This window comes from Alligator sinensis, unplaced genomic scaffold, assembly GCF_000455745.1.
Source record: "Alligator sinensis unplaced genomic scaffold, ASM45574v1 scaffold111_1, whole genome shotgun sequence".
Lineage (NCBI taxonomy): Eukaryota > Metazoa > Chordata > Crocodylia > Alligatoridae > Alligator > Alligator sinensis.
Genome location: NW_005841875.1, coordinates 2,282,177 through 2,302,174, shown reverse-complemented (window position 1 = coordinate 2,302,174; position 19,998 = coordinate 2,282,177). Strand labels below are relative to the sequence as shown.

At 40.2% G+C, this 19,998-nt stretch overlaps 1 protein-coding gene across 3 annotated transcripts in view; it reads left to right on the top strand.

The window, feature by feature from the left end:
- Positions 1-13,890, top strand: part of SEC24A (SEC24 homolog A, COPII coat complex component) — a 44,427-nt gene extending 30,537 nt beyond the window's left edge. For all 3 annotated transcript variants that reach the window (XM_014527857.2, XM_006017201.3, XM_025196045.1), the window contains 13 exons: positions 33-151; positions 1,585-1,640; positions 2,356-2,562; positions 3,733-3,853; positions 5,057-5,215; positions 6,095-6,268; positions 6,808-6,918; positions 7,217-7,392; positions 7,997-8,134; positions 9,215-9,319; positions 9,478-9,570; positions 10,127-10,230; positions 10,659-13,890. In XM_014527857.2, coding sequence (XP_014383343.1) covers positions 33-151; positions 1,585-1,640; positions 2,356-2,562; positions 3,733-3,853; positions 5,057-5,215; positions 6,095-6,268; positions 6,808-6,918; positions 7,217-7,392; positions 7,997-8,134; positions 9,215-9,319; positions 9,478-9,570; positions 10,127-10,230; positions 10,659-10,773 — 1,678 coding nt within the window. In that variant the 3' untranslated portion in view covers positions 10,774-13,890. The remainder of the gene's footprint in view (positions 1-32; positions 152-1,584; positions 1,641-2,355; positions 2,563-3,732; positions 3,854-5,056; positions 5,216-6,094; positions 6,269-6,807; positions 6,919-7,216; positions 7,393-7,996; positions 8,135-9,214; positions 9,320-9,477; positions 9,571-10,126; positions 10,231-10,658) is intronic.
- Positions 13,891-19,998: the final 6,108 nt, after the last annotated feature.

Genomic DNA, 19,998 nt, shown 5'->3' with positions numbered 1-19,998 from the left:
CTTACTGAGCCCTTTGTGTCTTTGGTTTTTAGGCTTCCTGGGAACACTAGAACAAAAATAGGCTTTATAACATTTGACAGTACAATCCATTTCTACAGTCTTCAGGAAGGTCTCTCTCAACCACAGATGCTAATAGTTTCGGATATTGAAGGTATGTAAAAGTAACTCTAGACCAAATATTAGAAAATACCAGACAATTTTGAGATTCTTCTTGGGCACGCGTTTTGGTGGGGGGGTTCTCAGCTCAGATCATTAATCATTGATGCTCAGGGGCACTGAAATCTGCTATCTTATCCAAGGCCCATTTAAGTCAGTTGAACAATGCTTTGGCCTGCAGAAGGGTTCCTTTGTGGCCCTCACAAGTGAACAGTTCATGGCCTGAAACATGAGATCAGATTCCTTTACATTCTAGTTTAACCCATAAAATTATCAAACCCTTTATCACTAAGGCATTGCAGCCGCTGATGCTCGGGAGCATCCTGTGAAGTTCACAGTGACTGAATGAAGATTAGTTTGGGGGAGGGGGGGGTTCCTTATGATCATACTTGTGTTTAGTTTCAAAAGAACCTTCCTTGCCTGTTCTAGAACAGGAAAAAAGGAGCACCAAGGTGTTTTACAGGATCTTATTTTACAAGCTTTGTTATCCTCCAGCACGTCTACTTTCCAAGCTAAATGATTCGCATCTTCATAACTGTATTCTGTTCACAGATGCTTAAAAAAAAATGCTATAAAAACCTGGCAAAACCTTCAGATACTACTAAAATATAATTATTGATTGTGGTGGCCTTACACTGACAAGCTGAGCTCAAGAGTCAATGCTGAGTGCTGAGAGTCGATGTCTAGTGCCCTTTTGGGCACTAGACATTGCAGGACTTTTAAGCAGTACATAGTTTCATGGGGACCTAGATCCTGCAGCAGCTCACAACATCTAAGAGGGATAGTGTCTTTACGTGGTGGGATTTTTATTTATGTATTTATTTATATTAAGCTAACCTGAGTAGAGGAAACTGTTTTTGACAGCTACTCTTAGTTTTAGATTATTAAACTAGTGTTTCTTCCTTGTATGTGGCCTAAAGAATTGAAGCAAGCTAATATAATTACGACAGTTATGTTTCACATCTCAAATTAAGAGGTGTTGGTTGTGTAGTAGCTGTTACTGAGGCCAGAATAAGAAGCCAACTTTGTAAATGGTTAGAAAAAAAGATGGTTGAATTGTTAACAATTGTTAAACAAACCAAGCTGAGTTTTAATGAGTGAGCTGTACTCTTTAAAGGACAAAGTTGCTGGAAAAATGAAAGTGTGTATTATGTATTTTCCAGCAGGGACTCAGACTTGATCACAGGTATAGTAGGGTTATAGTGAATACTGGACAAGAACCAGGGATTCCCAACTGCACCAGGCAAATATGCTGCCTCTGTGATGCTGAATTAATTGCTTAACTTCACTGAGCCTTTGTTTCCACATCTGTTAAATAAAGATGCCTGTTATCTGCTGGCATGGTATTATTTGCAAATTGTTAAATTGGAAAACCGGGGAGAATATATAAGCATGGTTTAATAACTAGCCTCATTTCTGTTCTTCCAGATGTGTTTATACCAATGCCAGAGAACTTATTAGTAAACCTCAATGAAAACAAAGAGGTAAGCCTTAAGCAGTTGAGATCGCATGCAGTATGGAGTCCATAGCACAGCTATGTAGTACTTGCCAGAATACCGTCACTTGAAGGCAAATGCGTCTGAATCTTTTCAGGGGATGAATTTCAAATTGCGGGTGTCTTTTAAATGGGGCTTCATTGCTTCCTGAAGCAGAATTACTTAAAATAGTGTTAAGCTTTGCCATCTTCTGTTTGATATGCTACAGATGTTTTCTTCAGAAAAGAAAGATTGTTGTGAATGTTGTGTTAGGTGAAACATAAGAACATTCATTTGGGCTTTTTGTTATTGTAGCCATGACCCAGCTTTGGCTCTTTATCACTAACTGAAAAAGTGAAATGCACCTGCTGTTCTTTAAGTAGGGGCCTGTCTTAATCTCTGCCTTCTCTCTTAATAGTAGATGAGGATAACAAAAGGTGTATTATTTTAATCTGAAAAAATGCTTTACTACTTCTTGTTAAAAATGTTAATGCTCTTAAATTTACCACTATTTTGCAAGTACCAAATTTCTGGTAGAAATAGTGTCTCGGTGGTAGCTACAAAACAGCAAACGGCTATCTTGTTTCTTGACATTTAGTATTGCTTTTTGGAGTGGGCATTTTGATTTTCCACCTTAGTATTAACAGTACCCCACATTGACAAGTTGGATGATCAGGAGACATCTCTTAAGATTATAGTTGTAAGTAACTTTACTCTGTCTTAGCTAATTCAAGACCTACTGAGGACCTTGCCACAGATGTTTACCAAGTCTCTGGAAACTCAGAGTGCTCTGGGACCTGCGTTACAGGCTGCCTTTAAACTGATGTCCCCCACTGGTGGTAGAATCTCTGTCTTCCAGACACAGCTTCCATCTGTAGGAGTGGGAGCACTGAAATCCCGAGAAGAGCCAAACCAAAGAGCATCTGCAAAGGTTAGTGTAGCAAATCCATGGCCGTGGGGCGGTTCTGATTCCCCTTAGTGTCCGTGCAGCCCCTGCCTGGCTCAGGCTGAGCTGTAGCCCTTCCCTTGGTTCTTACCTGCCACGCCTTGATCTTTAATAAAGATTATAAAAGGGAGGCTGCCTGTGTGTTCTATGTAAGCCTGAGCCTGTGTTGATCCTCACTGGGCTCTCCCAGAGTCCCCTTAATAACAGTCCTGCACCCCAGACCAGCAGGCCCTCAGCCTGCCTGTGCCTCTTCTGGGCACTGCTCGCCTTAGGGGCTCCTTGCTTGGCTCCTTAGCCTTCCCTGTACCACTCCCCAAGCCTTGCAGGTGTTACTGTTTGATTGGCCCTTTTGGGCACTGGGCCCCTGACCCCCTCTGTCTGCCCCTGTGGCCTTACACTTGGTCTACTCCGGGCTGAACAGCTGCTCAGGCTTTGAGCCTGCCCTGGCAGGGTTCAAGGCTATTGTGTCCCCCATAGGCACTAAGGGACCTCCGTAACCACCCCTTATAGTCCCAACCCAAACTGCTGGTCTAAACAGTGACATAAACATAAGCCCCTGGGCTATAACATAACAATAAGAATGGAAACAACCCTCTGGCCCTTTAAGAGGGCAAACTTTTACTTTTAGTACAGCTCCTAGGGGGTCACTATTCCTGTAAGCACAGAGCAGGCAGTCGAGTGCCCCTGGGTGGCTCTCCTGGGCAGGAACTCCTTCCCTTGCAGCTGCCAGGGGGGGAACCCTGGACCGCTCAGGCTCTGGGTTTATATAGCTCCAGCCTGAGCCCTCTTCTGGTCATATGCCTCATTAGCTCCTTTCCCCACCTGCAAGCAGCCTCACAGGCTGCTAGCTCCCATAAAGGAGCAGGCACACCCAGTGCACTGCTACAGTTAGAAGAGCACAAAAAGTGAGGAAATGCTACCCCATGGCGTGGTTTTATGTAATTCTCTTGAGTGGGATGTTCTAGGTGACCCAAAGATCTTTGTAGTTCTGGGAGTGTAATGGAACTACTAAGGAAACCATTTGATTTTCAAAGATCTGGAACACCCAGGATTGCTGTTGAAGTTGGTGAGAGGAGGCAGTGCTTACTGTCCTTGAAACTGGGGCACAAATGTGTACTGTTGGGAATTCCTTTTTCTGGTTTTTTATATTAACAGGACATACATCTTACACCATCCACTGACTTCTATAAGAAGTTAGCTTTGGACTGCTCGGGGCAGCAAGTTGCAGTTGACTTGTTTCTTCTTAGTGGGCAATATTCTGATCTGGCTTCATTAGGTAAGACCTTACAGGCTGCTTCTAAAAAGTAATTGTTGTAATGTGTATTTCTACACTGCAGTTAAAAATGTTTGAAGGTCCACTGCAATTCAAGCATGTGAAACTAGATTTTTTTTCTTTCAGTGTTGTATATTCTAACGTTCAAAGCATTGACTAGTAACTCTCTCCAAGTGAGCAGGTACCACACATGGCAGAGAAGGGTCTTTCTAATGAAGTATTATAAGTTACATTCCTCAGGAGTTCAAGGCCTTGTGGCCAAGCTAACAGTTCACCAGTTCTTTCTCATCTCATGAAACAGCTGGTACTTTGTCTAAATTAGTAGACAAAATAAATCTGAGATTTGACTGAAATAAGATCTTGCCTAAAAAAAGGAAACTAAATTTAAACTAGAACAGAACAAAAAAAACCAAACAAAACTCCATGTTTTTATGTCATTTAGTCCTAGGCTTATAAGGAATCTCACTAGTAATGAGGTTCCTTGCTTTAAAAAAAAAATTATAATTGGTAGTAACGTCTTCACTAGTCAGAAAATTCACAGCCCTACATGTGATTTTTTTTTTTTTTTTTTTTTTTTTTTTTTTTTTGTTGACAGTAGAACTTTTGTCTTTTGAGTCCTCAAAACTTGTCCATTTTCCTCTAGAATCGGTGTCCTAAGTTTTTGAGGTTTTACCTTTGTGTTAACTAAAGACATGTGTTAAATACTAGGGTGGCAAATGTAGGAATTGAATTGGACTACATTTTATTAGTGTATTGAAAATTAGCTTTATCTTTGTAACTACATTGTTTGCAAGACAGTGTTGAAACACTAACACTATTTTCAAAGGATGCTTGTGGTCTTGGGATAAGGTGAAAGTCAGTAGAAATAAATGATTTTCCTTACCACCTCTCATTAGATGACTGAATAAACATCTTTGGAACAAGCTTTATTAGCATTTTAATTACTTTCTTGCCCATAAAATAGTCTGAGTGGCATGTTATCGTATTTCCTACATACTAGTTATAAATCCATTTCATACCTTATAACCTTCCTGATTAATTGAACATGGGTGCTTGGGTGTAAGCCTACAGATATGTAATATGAGAGAGTTATTTAATATTTAATGTAGGCAAATGACAATTAAAAAAATTGGTAAACTGCACTGTAACTTAAAGACCAGAGTCAACAACCAGTTTGCACTCTAATGTACATTGTTTCTCTTCTAGGCTGCATATCACGGTATTCTGCTGGTAGCATCTATTACTACCAATCTTATCATCATAAACACAACCCTGTTCAGGTGGAGAAGTTACAGAAGGAGTTGAAAAGATACTTAACTAGAAAGATTGGCTTTGAGGCTGTCATGAGGATACGGTGCACCAAAGGTCTGAATTTTTTTAGTTAAAATACTGTATGGGCACTTTTCCCCACAGGCATGAATAAACAAATGGCCACACACACACACACACACACACCCACACACACACACACACACACACATACACACCCTAACCTGATTGCAGATTATTTTTTAAATATACAGACTGCTTCCCTATCAGTAAAAACTGGTGCTAACAACCAAATAGTTTTTGCCTTGTCAGAACTAGAAATTGGCACTTAGTTGCCATGAACTTTCATGTGGTTCTTAACTTAATATATCTGCTACATGGAACATTTTTCTACAACTGCATTCTGCCCTGTAGTTAAGCTAGATGCTTGTATACTGACATCTTCATGAGATGACAGGGGAATTTCCTACTGTCTTGTTCAGTTTGTAATTTTGATAGAGGTACAGCTTTCTAGTACTGCCTGTGACAAGGTTATTGTACTTTTATATTTAGTCTCATCATTTACATCTGTAAACTTTTCAGACTTAAACTACTGGTTCGAAGAAGTAGTGCTTATATAGAAAAGGGAATTTTTACACAGTACGTTCTCTTAAATGATTTGTCATACAATGCATTCTACATTAGAAATATCTGGAAATTCTGACTTGCACTGCTGTGGGGCTAGAGAAATTGGGAGCACTGTTAATCTTCATGCTGGTTTGTATTGTGAATTTTCAGTAACCACCACCTTTTCTGCAAATTAATGTTCAGCCTGTAGTATTTTCATTTGCTAAATGATGCCAAATTTGGAAAAGGTGGTATGTCAGCAAGCTAGAAAGGAATGCAGATATGTAATCAGTTAATTGTTTATATTTGATTCTAAAACTACCACTAACTAAATGGGTTTGTTTTTTTTGTTTTTTTTTTCTTTCCTAGGTCTTTCCATCCACACCTTCCACGGGAACTTCTTTGTACGATCCACAGACTTGTTGTCCTTACCCAACGTGAACCCCGATGCAGGGTATGCTGTACAGATGTCAGTGGAGGAGAGTCTTACTGATATGCAGGTTGTTTCTTTTCAGTCAGCACTTCTGTACACCTCCAGCAAAGGTAAGAAACATCAACAGCATCAGCTAGGTCTGTGGTGTAATATGCTAGATGCCATGTGGACAAGATCTTGAGATGTAACTAAGTTTACTCTTTAGGTAGCTGCAGGTGAATTTTCATGGTGTCCAATAAGCTGGCAAGGATTTAAAAGTTAGAATACTGACAAACTAGCTGTACGAGCTGCTGTGTGGTGGCATTATTACATTTTCACTTTACGGGTTAAGCTGCATGCTAGAAAACTTGCTCTTATCTAAAAACGTGCTGTTTTGAGCCAAGAGATTGGCCCAAGTTCTCAATGTGCCACTTAAGATCTGTAAAGCTTCAGATACTTCAGTTGTAGCAGGTATTTTTCTGGGACACAAACTAGTTGCTTTTGGTAACTTGGACATAAAAGAATAATTTAAAAATCAAAATTGCTGGAAATACTAGTATCCAGACTTCATTGTTGCCCTGTATGCACCAGTTTTTTGGGTTTTTTTTTAAATGATGGTGGTGGGGGGAGATGCCATTTGAAGATTATACAATTTCTTTTTTCTTCATAGGCGAAAGAAGGATTCGTGTCCACACTATGTGTTTACCAGTTGTAACAACACTGAATGATGTCTACCTGGGGGCTGATGTGCAAGCTATTACAGGACTGTTGGCTAATATGGGTAAGTGGTGAATATGCTGTTTGAATGTGTAGATTTAAAATGTTATGTATCAGTGGAACCTACTGATTGGCCAAGTGCCTTACAGCGATTGGAGCAGCAAATCAGACTCTTGGCCTTTCTTCTAAGCTTCCTTGATGTCACTATCCCTCTTGTTAGTCGGGTGAAGCCCCATGCTTGTGAGAACCTTAAGATCCTAAGATGAAGAGCTAAGGAAGTGCAAACATTTTAAGTTAATAGTTCTTGGTAGAGAAATGAGAGAACTTGCCATTAATCGTCTATATCTGCTCTTTATTTTTAGCTGTGGACCGGTCAGTTTCTGCTAGTTTGAGTGATGCTCGGGATGCCTTGGTGAATGCTGTGATTGATTCCCTATCTGCTTATCGGTCTTCAGTCCTAAGTGTTCAGCAGCCTGGTCTCATGGCTCCCTTTTCCCTACGACTCTTTCCACTTTATGTGCTGGCTCTCTTAAAACAGGTAAGAAGAAAATAAACTTTCCAAAGGCTGAGTCAGTTGCTATGCATCCACCCAAATTAGAAGTGTCCTTGCAAGACGAATATTGATATTTTCTGTGCAAGGGCTTCTGTGAACCTGCGTAGTGCCATTGCCTTTTGAGTCTGAACACCCCCCCCTGAGAAGTTGTATGGTAGAGTTAAATATGGTTGCTCTTAAAAAAAAATTATACATTTTTAAACTAATTGGTTAGCAGATGTTTAATGAATTTATAGCTCCCTCTGACTCTACTCTCTGGCTCTTTAGAAAGCATTCCCTTACTAGTTGTTGGCACCAGAAGTTCACTAAGCAATTAGTTATGAATTTCACAGGTATAATTTAAGAAACATGATTTGCACATAGATAAGTTAGGTGGGAGAGCTCACAAAGTTTTTATAATGATATATTTAGGTGAATTCTCAAGGTAGAATTTTATATGGGACTCTTAAAATACTTTAAATGTACCAAATCAAAATCAGATGCAATTATGTATAAATTTCGTATTTAAATGTGGTACTCTACCTAGTGCCTCCTGTTGGCTGCAAATTAATGGCAGGTTAAATGCTTAAAATATTGGTTCTGTTCACAGAAAGCATTCCAAACTGGAACGACAACCCGTTTAGACGAACGCATTTTTACTATGTGTCAAGTGAAGAACCAGCCCCTAATTTACCTCATGCTCATGACCCATCCCAGTCTGTACAGAATTGACAATCTCACGGATGAGGTATGTTCTTTTGTTTGTTTTATATTTTTTTCCCCACAGTATGCTTGTTGCTTGGTTTCTTAGATCATTTATTAGAAACAAATAATTATAAATATTTTCTAGGTATGCAGTTAGCTCTCAGGATATTCTAGAGTTGGATTTTGTTCCAAAGATCCACTGAGGCAATCTATCAAAAGAAATGTGATGTTCTGATTCTTTGGCATTTAAGTTGAAGGCTTAAGATATGAATTGTGCATAAAGACAGCAGCATTAAAGCTGTGTTCCATAGCATCTGAGTCTTGTTCCAAATATCAAAGGTGTAGCCTGTCGTTAGATAAGTGGGAAAGTGGCAGGAGAGCATTGGAGAGCAAATCAGGCTAACTGGAAGTTCATAAACGTATTATGAATACAGTACATAGTCCCCTTCTTGAGACTGGCTGGTGGTTTGCCTGGCCCTGTGATGGAGGCAGAGTTGTATGGCTTTTGAGCAGTTCCCTCTTCTTGTCTTTCCCCAACTGTTGCTTACAATTATATTGATGAGCTCTGGACAGGATGTGTGATCCAGCTGGCAGGGTGGGAATTCCCGTATATGGAGAGCTCAGTGAAAGATATTGGAGACTAGCACTTTGAAAATGTAATTGGGTTCTTATTTAGAAAACTTTCGAACTACATGCTGCATCTTGTAAAAGGAGACGTTACAGCAGCAATACTTTCTATGCAGTTCTTGAACAGCTGCTTTTTAAGAAGTCTGGACAGTAGTTCTGTGAACAAACATAAATATGTATACTTATTGCAGGAGACAGACCTGTTCTCTAAACCCCTACTTCAAAGCCTGTTGACTTCTGACAATAAAACATATGAAACTTTCAGAAGGGAAATCAATCTGTCTGGACAAAATGGATGCTTTTTTTTTAATGTATGGCTAAATTTGAATGTTTGTGATAAACGTATTATGCATTTGTGGGGTAACACATGGCTCTGATAGTTATCTTTTCTAGCTAATGAAAGTGTATATCACTTGTATATTTCTTTTGTTTCTCTGTCCTTGTTTCTCATCTATGTATGTAGATGCACGCTGATGTGATACATTTTTCTCTTTAGGGAGCCCTCAACATCAATGATAGAACCATACCTCAGCCACCCATCCTTCAATTGTCTGCGGAAAAGTTGAGTAGGGATGGTGCTTACCTTATGGATGCTGGCTCTGTAAGTTGTTTGCTTTGGGAATTTTAACAACTTTTATCCGAAAGTGTTTAATAAGTTCTTTTTGAAGACTCCTGAGCATTTGAAATATTGAGGAAACCTATGAAGATATGCATGTTGCACAGTTTTTAATGCTGTGATTTTTGGGCCATCTCTTTCAGGTAATGTTTATGTGGATTGGAAAGAACTGTGGACAGAATTTTATTAACCAAGTCTTTGGGGTTCCAAATTATGCATCTATACCACAGAATATGGTGAGTACTTTGGTGTAACATTTGACTCAAACATCAAAATAACGTCTTAAACAAATATAAGTAAAATGTCATCATGCTCATTGCAGTGCTTTGCATGGTCAGGCCTAATTCAGTTCAGGTTTTGGAAGAAATTCATTTCTTCCATTCTGCTTCTCTCCTTCCTTAGGAGTTCCATGTTTAAAATGTTAACCTGGGGTTCTCATCATGAAGTTGCAAATAAGTGAAGCTTGACTAATGCAGGCAGTTTGTGGGTGCAGACTAAGCCCTTTAGTTTTTGGTGGGAGTTTTTAATATCATTCTTCTGTACCCCAAGTGAAGGTGAGACTGTCCTCCCAGTTATGACAGCTGAGAGCCAGCATCAGTTTGGCACAATTTGATAGATTGCTCAAGGATGGCCTGTGACTACAATCACTGTGATTGATGTATAGAACAGCTTCATGTTAACTTGCCTACTTTTCCTGATTTAAGACCGTGGTTGATTTATTTTATTAATGCTAAATTTACTTCTCCTAAAAACACATTCTGTTGTAGCTTAATAATAATCTTTGTCTAATAGACGCATCTTCCAGAACTTGATACAGCTGAATCTACCAGAATCCTAGCTTTCATCTCCTGGCTGAGAGAGCAGAGGCCATTTTTTCCTATATTGTATATAATAAGGTGAGTAAGAAGTTTTCTGTTAAGTCCTTTATTGAAGTATGAATGGTCACATGTTGGCTGCTTTAGTGACCTATTTGGCTTCAAAACGTGCAGCATATGGTGGCTAAATGTTTGAGACACTAGTGTGACTGCCCATAGTCTCTTGTTTCTTAATCACTTTTATAGTTGTGGAGAATGAGAAGTAGCCAAGGTTAAATTTAGTAAATCGATTGATAGTAAATTGAATTAATTGGTTGTTTTCCAGTATATTGCGTTGCAAATGATTGATTGCAAGGTCTTTAGCTGCTGCTTTTTATTTACTTTTTACTGGTCTGTGTGCTTAGTAAATAAAGCTTTCAAAATGTTGCAGTTTATCTTAGCATTTTAAACAACTGGTACTATAAACAATACTTATCTTATATTACTCATGTTTTATTTCTGTTTTAAAGGGATGAAAGTCCACTGAAACCAAGTTTCCTACAGAATATGATAGAAGACAGAACAGAATCTGCCTTATCATACTATGAGTTCCTTCTGCACATACAGCAGCAAGTGAATAAATGAACCACTGGGTTGTATGGCTCACTTGCTTGAGGAAAGTTTCCTGCAGTAAAGAACACTTGCGCTTTTAATATCTTCTATTAAATTTGTGGCCTGATGCAGTCGATGAGAAGTTCTCACTGTGATTTCAACCAAGTAAAGCAAATAAAGGACCACAACTAAGAATCAAATGTGCAACTACATAAAATAGTACTTCTTAAAATTGAAATATGTGAACTGGTTGGGCACCTTTAATTTGCTGCAAATTATGTTTTTACTGTAAGTAGTTGCAGCATGAATACATTTACAGAGGCAATATTGAAGAGGTGAAATACATTTTGTAAAATAAAGAGTTCTTTGTTGTTCAGAATGTATATTTCTGTAAGTTGTTTTGCTTTTCTGTTTGTTTTTTGCTGCTAGATATAAAACCTCACAATACTGATTTGATTTGCAGGGAAATTCTTATACAGTATAGCCACTGATTTAACAATTGAGCATTACTTTTTAAAAAGCAACCTGGTATACTGAAAGTAGCAATGAATTCATTGTGAAGTGAACAAATATAAAAAATGTTTATGAAATTTAGAATTCAGTGTTTAGAAATGGGTTGTTTAAGACTAAAAGTAAGCTTAAACTGCCATATCGGATGGAGAGACTATGAAGTAGTTAATTTTAAAAGCTTTTAAATGCATCAGTATTGTAGTTGAAAGCAGGCCTAATGTACTGAGTACAATGAAGACTAATCAAGTGGTTTGATTCAGCAGCAAAAATGGGCTGAGACTGACAGTAAGCTTTTTTTTCTATTTAAAGTGAGTTTAGGTCTTACCTTGATAAATGGCAGTAATGGGGGCAACAGAAACGAAGGACTAAAGCTACCTTGGATTTTCCTGTGAATTACGTTATCATAAATTTTAACCTAATTTAGGTTAACTTCCATGTAAAGTCCATAAAATGGAACTGTTTTGTGAAATGAGGCTGTCTGGCAGTACTTGGCTTTATCTGTTCTTGGAGAGGACACTGAAGACTTTCACATTTTAAAAAAGATTCCAAACAAGTAACAATTTTACCTGTGAAAGAAATACAAACCGTATTGTTAGGAAGATTTTTATGGTTTTTGAACACATTTTACAATTCTGAACCTATGGAAAAGCCTAGTCCCAAAGCTATTGTGCAGACGGAATACCTATATTAATTTCATTAACAGACCTCTCCATGTACAACAAATGAAACATGGAAAACAGGAGTTAGGAGAAGTTGATTTACATGCATAAAGCTTGGGGAGTACAGTGCATTGATATAAAACTTTGATCTGGGGAATATTGTCATAAACAGATGACTACTTGTGTTGCTAGCACATTTACTGTCCCTTCTATATCCATGAAAGGCCTGTGATGTAGTAGACTTCCATCTTATTTTGCTTTTAGTTCATGTAAATGCTGATATACTTCATTCAGTCTTGCAAAATCTACTTGCTGGGGCAAGTAACTTCATTGAGTAAAATATTATTTGTCTTAAAGGTGGGCAAGTAGATATTGTGCCTAGGCTAGTCAATTCATATGGATTTTGCAAAGCTGATTTTACAGTTCTTGGTAGAATCGGTTTTTGCAGCCATTTTCAGGCTCCAGCTATACTTGACTGACAGGAGTTGCCTTAATGCAGGGGAGAAGCAGGTGGTTCTTGAAAGAGAAACTGCTCTTGCTGTTTGAGCACAAACAAATTCCAAGTTCTGTACAATTTTCTCAGACAGCATTTCTGAAGAGAACTCCTTCTCCCAAAACTGTCAGGAGCATCCTGCCTGCTGTCTGCATAGCTAGTGGAAGTGTTTTGTCCCCCCCTCCTGCCCACCCTTGCTTATAGGTACGTAAACTATTTCCAGTCCAAGTGAAAATGTCATGAGTATGTTGGGGGGAGGGGAAATGAGTGGAAGTACATCGTTAGCATTCAGTTAAATGATTTGGGTTAGTTCTGGTCCAGTCGTGTCTAATATTTTAGCTTTTCTTAAATGAGAATTTCATTTATGCAGCTATATCTTTATTTAAAATGGCAAACTGCTTCAAGGCGTATGATCATGAGATGTATGCGCTTGGATGCTGGAAATTATCCTTGTGCTGAACACGCCAAAAGCCCGTGCATCTTTGTCACCATATGGTTTATTGTTATATCCCATCATTTGAGTTTTGAGTATGGTGCCTGCTTCTGAGACGGTTTCACTTGCTTTATGTACACAAGGATAATGGCTGAATAAATAAATCAATTAGTGGCATACTAACAATTTTGAATTGGGCTCCCTAATGTTTGGGTTTTTTTCCCTGTATAATTTATGAACACTAAGCCAATGAACCCTTTTGGAGAAGAGTGCTTTCGTTCAACCTGGGAGATTCTGCACTATTGAACATTGTTAGTTGTATCTCTTGCAGTGGGCAACAACCTGGTCTGTTGATTACATTTTTACAGCATCACAAAGCAGACCAGTGTGTAAAATATTGTCACTAGTTCCAAATGACAAGGATAATATAAGACTTTCCACTGCTTTAAACAGGCAAAGGTGGCCCTGATACTTAGCATTACAATCCTACTATGGCAAATGTACTCTATTTTTCTAGTTTCTCAGATTTTTTTTAACTATTTCTGTATTTGACATAATGTTAAATTTCAGTCCACATCAGTACCATCCATTATAATTTGCATATGTTACCTTTTTAATTTAATATATTGGAGTCTGAGTCAAAATAGACTGTTTTGCAATAACTAGAATAAGATTTACATCTTTTATTTAGAGTTAATTTCTTAACAGAATCTAATCATAGATGCAGAACAGCTGTGACATAAGGGACCATTTAATGTGATTCTAATATTCTGTTTACTATTACGGATGTAATACTTAGTAAATTTAATTTTGTAAGTAGTGTATAATATTGTAATATTAAACCTTTGTTTTCTGCAACTCAGACATTGATCTTGCGTGAAGTTACAAATCTTGCCCCTTATGAATCTGAGACAGGATTTACTTGTCCTCCTTTTTACAGTTTGTAATTTTCACTGTTTTATTCCTGTAAAAAGTCATTTGTAACACATGCAAATGCTTATTTTATCTGTGCTAATTTATCAGATTTGGCTACTCAATAAAATCAATTGAAAGAACTCACATAAGTTCCTCAGTCCTTTTTATAAATGGAAGTAAGATGTTACATTTGACCCACTGCAAGCTGATTCTTATCAGCTGTACCTTATTCACCATTAATAATATATAGCTAAGAGTAAAGAATTGTGGGGCACTTCACACTCGGGGAGACAATGCATTTCTAGTTAGTAGCAAGTGAAATGTTTCTCGGTTAAGGTGTGGTTTTTTTATCCCAGTGCATATTTGCATAGGTGGGGAACAGCAGAGCACTGTCAATCACTCCTGTCCAGGGCATGTTTTTTCCATCAAGTCCAGCCTAATTGTGTCAGAGTAGAATGGCCTGCCATCTAGTTGCGGTAGGCCCTACAGGCCAGGCTGATCTTGATTAGTTTTTCACATGAGTTTCTTCTGGGGGGTTTTTGGGTGTCGGTGTTGGGGGGGTGTTTTGGGGGGGGGGGGGGGGGGGGGTGTTGGTCATCTCTTAATTACCATGGTAATCTTTTATTTTTTCTGGTGCTTAGAATAAACTGTTAGTATAACCTGGCTTGATAAACATCTAAACTAACACAATGCTTGAGTCCATAAAATATCAACTTCTATGCAGTATTTCAGGTTAAAAGGAGTTGGGTTTGGCCAAACCTTTCTATAGATATATTTGATTGCTTATCCAATTTGAACTTTCTTCCCTTACGTGTTGCCTGTCACTCCTTATTTCCCATCCATTATGATTTCTTCATCACAAATGAATACCTAGAGATGGCTTTCATGTGTTATTCTGAATGTTACTTTCACAGAGCTATCCTGTTAACTTACCAAAATCAATCTGGCTCAGGGTACCCATCTTGACTAATTTCATGTTCTTCCCCATAAGTAATTTGTATTCACTGCCAACCTTGGAAATTCCCTAAACTAACATTCAATGGTGATTGTCCATGTCTTCTGCTAGTGATATGTTTAGTCTTTGTGGGTGGAAATGTATTGTCTTTCCTTGCCTTTGTGCCGCCATAAAAGCTATAGTGGCACAAAGGCCAAGCAAACAGACATCGATATCCATTGGTGTGCCACAAAGGCCCAAAATTTGTAGCTACCCCAAAAATGGTAATAGATTGTGCTGCCTTGTGGCAGGAGAGCATGGGTAACTGAAGTTGCCTATGTTGTCCATTACCCCTGTGCAAGAGCACCAGAGGCTTGAGGGGCCCTATCCTCTCCGCCCCTGGAATTCCCTGGCAGGATCCAGACCCCTGGAGCATCTGCCCAGCTATCCCTGCTTAGAGGTGCTCCTCAAGGAATCTTAGGATGTATCTCAGTAAACAGGGAAAGCTGGGGTTTCCATGCTTATGGAGATCCACCTCTGGGATCTCCCAGGGATGTCCCCCTAATCAGGGAAAGCACAAGGTTTTCTGTTTATGGAGATGCACTCCTGGGAGCTGTGGGAGACAGGAAATTCTTGGCACACTGTGCTAGGATCCACGCTGACCTCTCCCTCCATGTGCAGCATCTGTCAGAACAGGTCTCGTCATAGAGACACAGGGTCATGTGGGTCCCTGGCCTCCGCAGCACTCCTAACTGACTTGTGACTCCATGTGAAGCATGGGTCCTAGCGTGGAGGCCACAGCTGATCCACTTTGGTTTGGCAATATCTGTTTCTACCCTGTTGGACCATCTGGTTGAGTACTTTGTAACCTTGAGCAGTAGGGAACCAAGTGTCACCAATAATGAGCTTGTGCTACCCACAGGTAACCCCTTTACCTTTACTTTTCTCATTATCGCTTGCTGTTGTGGAGTTGTGCGGTCCTATCCTGTTCATTCACTTCCAATCTTTTCTTTCATATTGTATGCCATTATACTGAATATTGCCAGCTATTGAACTGTAGATGAAAGCTGTCCTTCTGCAGCTTCTGTTGGTGCATAACAGCAGAGTGGTTTGCAATTTATAGTAGGTGGTAGTAAACCTTACTACAACAATTTGTTCAGATGCTGGCTTCAAGCTGTTTCACTGTTCCCTTTTACACTGATTGAGCAACCCCATCACTGTGCTTCACTTGTCCACTTGAATGCCTAGAATAACAAGGTATTCCAACAGTTGTTTCTCCTGTGTGGCAGTGGGGGAAACCGGTAACCTCCTTTACTACTTTATTAGCCCATTCTGACCTGGAATAAGAATAATAAAGTTCAAGCTTGCAACATGTTGTAATAACCTGTAACTGAAGGCCACTTTGTAGGCCTGGTTGGCATCAACATAAATGTCTGACTTGCTCTACCATTTTAAATCCAGCATGGACTTGTTTGACTAATCTTTTCTCCAAGTCATGAGAATAGTATATCCTAGACTGTTCGGAATTGGTATTGTGGTTGCTTCCATGCTTACTTGCCTTCCCAGGCTAACACGCTTGGACTGCTTGGATTCAAAATAGCTTTCTTTTCTTGGACAAACTTGCCTAAACAGGTTAAGTGAGTTTGGTTTGCCTTAGTATGTGGCTGATTTTCCTTCTCGATACTTTTGGTTCAAGACACTTTTAAAAATTTGTAATACTCCATACATACCTGGGTTTTCCCAAGAGGGATCACCTCCATGCATCCAGGGGCTGCACTCTTTACACTGTTGTAGCCCAGCACATAGCTGCAGAGTACTTATAAGAGGGAAAAAAACCAAAACAAAACTTTTCTTTAAAAGGAAAAATCCAGGGTGGGGAAACCCCACCCACCCTGGAATTGGCAGCCTGACATTCTTGATAATAAAGGTCCATCTTCACTGCACAGCATAGTGGCTGACAAACCACTGGCATAGCTGTTTGAGCACTCGGGTTAGGTCCCAGAGGACTGGAAAAGGGCCAGTATGGTCCCTATTTTCAAGAAGGGGAGGAAGGAGGATCCGAGTAATTGTAGGCCAGTCAGTCTCACCTCTATCCTTGGAAAGGTCTTTGAAAAGATTATAAAGGATCATATTTGTGGGAGTCCAGCAGGGAAGCCAGCATGGATTTGTAGTAGGTAGATCGTGCCTGACCAATCTGGCTTCATTTTATGACAGGGTCACAAAATGCTTAGACACAGGAGTAGAGGTGGATGTTGTTTTCTTGGACTTTAGCAAGGCCTTCAATATGGTATCTCATCCCATTCTCATAAATTAAGAGGCTGTGACACAGACGTTTACACGGTCCAGTGGGTGGCAAATTGGCTTGGGGGTCTCACTCGGAGAGTGGTAGTAGATGGGTCAGTATCAACCTGGAAGGACGTGGCAGTGGGGTCCCACAGGGTTCGGTCCTTGGACCTGTACTCTTCAATATCTTCATCAGTGACTTGGATGTGGGTGTGAAATATATTCTGTCCAAATTTGCAGATGATACTAAATTGTGGGGTGAAGTACACACTCCGGAGGGTAGGGAACAATTGCAGGCAGACCTGGATAGGTTAGACAAGTGGGCAGTACACAATTGGGTGCAGTACAACAAGGGCAAGTGCGGAGTGCTGCACCTAGGGCACACAACTATCCAGCACACCTCCTGATTGGGGAATGACCCTCTCAGCAGCACAGAAGCGGAAAGGGATCTTGGAGTCCTAGTGGACTCCAAGATGAACATGAGTCGTCAGTGTGACGAAATCATCAGCAAAGCTAACCGCACTTTATCATGCACCAGCAGATGCATGACAAATAGATCCAAGGAGGTGATACTATGCAGCACTGGTCAGACCGCAGTTGGAGTAGTGTGTCCAGTTTTGGGCGCTGTACTTCAAGAAGGATGCTGATAGACTCAAGAGGGTCCAGAGGATGGCCACTTGTATGGTTAGGGGCTTACAGCACAAGCCCTATGAGGTGAGAGGCGATCTTGTGGCAGCCTACAAATTCATTAGGGGATCGGAGATGCTCTGTTCGCCAGGGCGTTTCTTGGGGTAACAAGGAACAATGGTCACAAACTGAGAGAGAGCAGATTTAGGCTAGATATCAGGAAAAACTTCTTCATGGTAAGGGTGTCCAAAATTTGGAATGGGCTTCCAAGGGAGGTGGTGCTCTCCCCTACCTTGGGGGTCTTTAAGAGAAATCTGGAAAAGCATCTGGCTGGGTTCATCTGACCCCAGCACTTGTTCCTGCCTAGGCAGCAGGTCAGACCCGATCATCTGACTTTCTGCCCCTGGGGCTGGGGGCTGGACTTGATGATCTTCAAGGTCCCTTCCGGCTCTATTGTCTAAATGCTTATGAAATCTGTTGAGGTCCCTTCTGACCCTAGCATCTATGAAAATGGGAAAGCACACAGGAAGGCGTAAATGGGACTAGACATGAAGATTGCTGACTTCCATGTTATGATTGCTTATTTGGGTGGTTTCGGGGATGATACAGGCAACTTGCAAACATCTGCCTGTTCTTCAGAGAAATTCTAGGATGCATTAAGACTGGAATGGTAAAGAACAAAGTAAGCTACAGTGTAAACCGTAATATTTCACCGGCAATAGTGTGTTCCTGTGATTTGAGGAATTCGTAAAATGTGTGAATTCTGTGTTGTCTTTTGAATTGTCCAAGTCCTTACCAAGCTGCCAACTCCCTCTTGCTTGTATAGTACTTTACCTTCTCTCCTTTCATTTCCACGTGCTGAAGTTCCAAGGAGTGGTAGCGGATCAGAGACCTAACGATAGATGGCTGCTATATGGATTTATGGTTCTCTATTCAAATATAGATATCTTCAATGAGCTAGTTCCAACAAAGGAGTGGGTTGTCAGTGGTGCAATTGCTTGGGAAGGGTCTGATGAGGCTGATCGGGGACTTGCTTTGCAGAGGGGACTGATAAATTTATAAAAGGGCAGGAACCAAAGGCATTCATTTTTTTAAGTTCTTCTCAGCAGCTGAAGTGGAAGGGGAAGCTGCCTGTACCAGGAGTCTGATGAGGCAGAGGAAACTGCTTTCTTGGACACAGACGGCCCTTAGGGACTTCCAAGGAAGTATGGACAAAGGTAAGGAGCATTGCATTCAGATTATTGGTCTTGTATGGGAATTCCTGAGTTACACAATGTCAGGACCTACCATCATCAGGACCTACATTTGGGTTTCCTCTGCTTTGTGGAACTTGGCAATATACTGCTCTCTTGTGCCAGACTAGGGCGTTGGCCAGAAGTAAGATCCTCATTTCCTCGGTTGCCAACGAGCTCAAAACAGAACTTGATTTCTTGCCTGAGTTGAGTAGTTCAGCCTGGCATTTACTAGAGCTGGCGTTGCACTTCGATGTTTGGATCTCAGTTTTCCTCCTGTTCAAGGTCCCGAGAGGCGGGTTGGCGATCTGGACCTGTGAGGCAGCTGGATGAGTTCTCAGCTCCACCTCTCAGTGGATGACTTAGCAACATGATTTTTCAGCCAGAAAAGGTCAAGTGATAATACCTGTCCTGAGAAGTATGATCCATTGAACACTTTTCTCAAGGGGTTGGTCTAGGTCCCTCTGGCATTTGTTGTTTTGTGGACATACCACAAAAATGGCCTTGCCCCTTCCCCCACCCCCATAGCTACTGTGTTTTTTTTGGATGGGGGGGTGCCACTTTTCTAGCCTCCTGCTGCTCTTGTGAATTTGCTGATGGGATTGTGAGGATTTGCAGCAAGGGGACGAGCTATATGGATGACTTGGTTGGTATAGCGTACACACTGTGTTAAGTACTTTGTCTGTATTTACAGATGCCGTTTTATTGTCTCTCCAGTATGTATCTTTTCACATTCTTGGTGCAGTTAAGAATAACGAATGTACTGGAATAGCATTAGTTTAAAACAAGCAACAGCACTGCACTAAGGAGCCATTTCACAGGGCTAAGTTAAATTGTCTGATATGTGATACAATGGTATTTCTAGGGAATGATGAAGCATGACCTAATCTTCCCGGGAATGACACAGTGATATGTGAATTTGAATATTTAATAAAATAGGGAATTGTAGGCTCTAGTTCCTTAGCCTTGAATCCTTTTGAGTCTAGGCCAGTATATAATAAATATCCTTTGTATTCTACATTGACATTGAAATTCTGTGACCCGATGTAATTTAGGAATTGCTGTGTGGATCTAGCCAAGTAGTCTAAAAGATCTCATTAGTCCATGAAGAACGCAGCCTGTTAACATATTTGGCCTTTCATGTGGTGCTGGTACGGTAAGTGTGCCATATT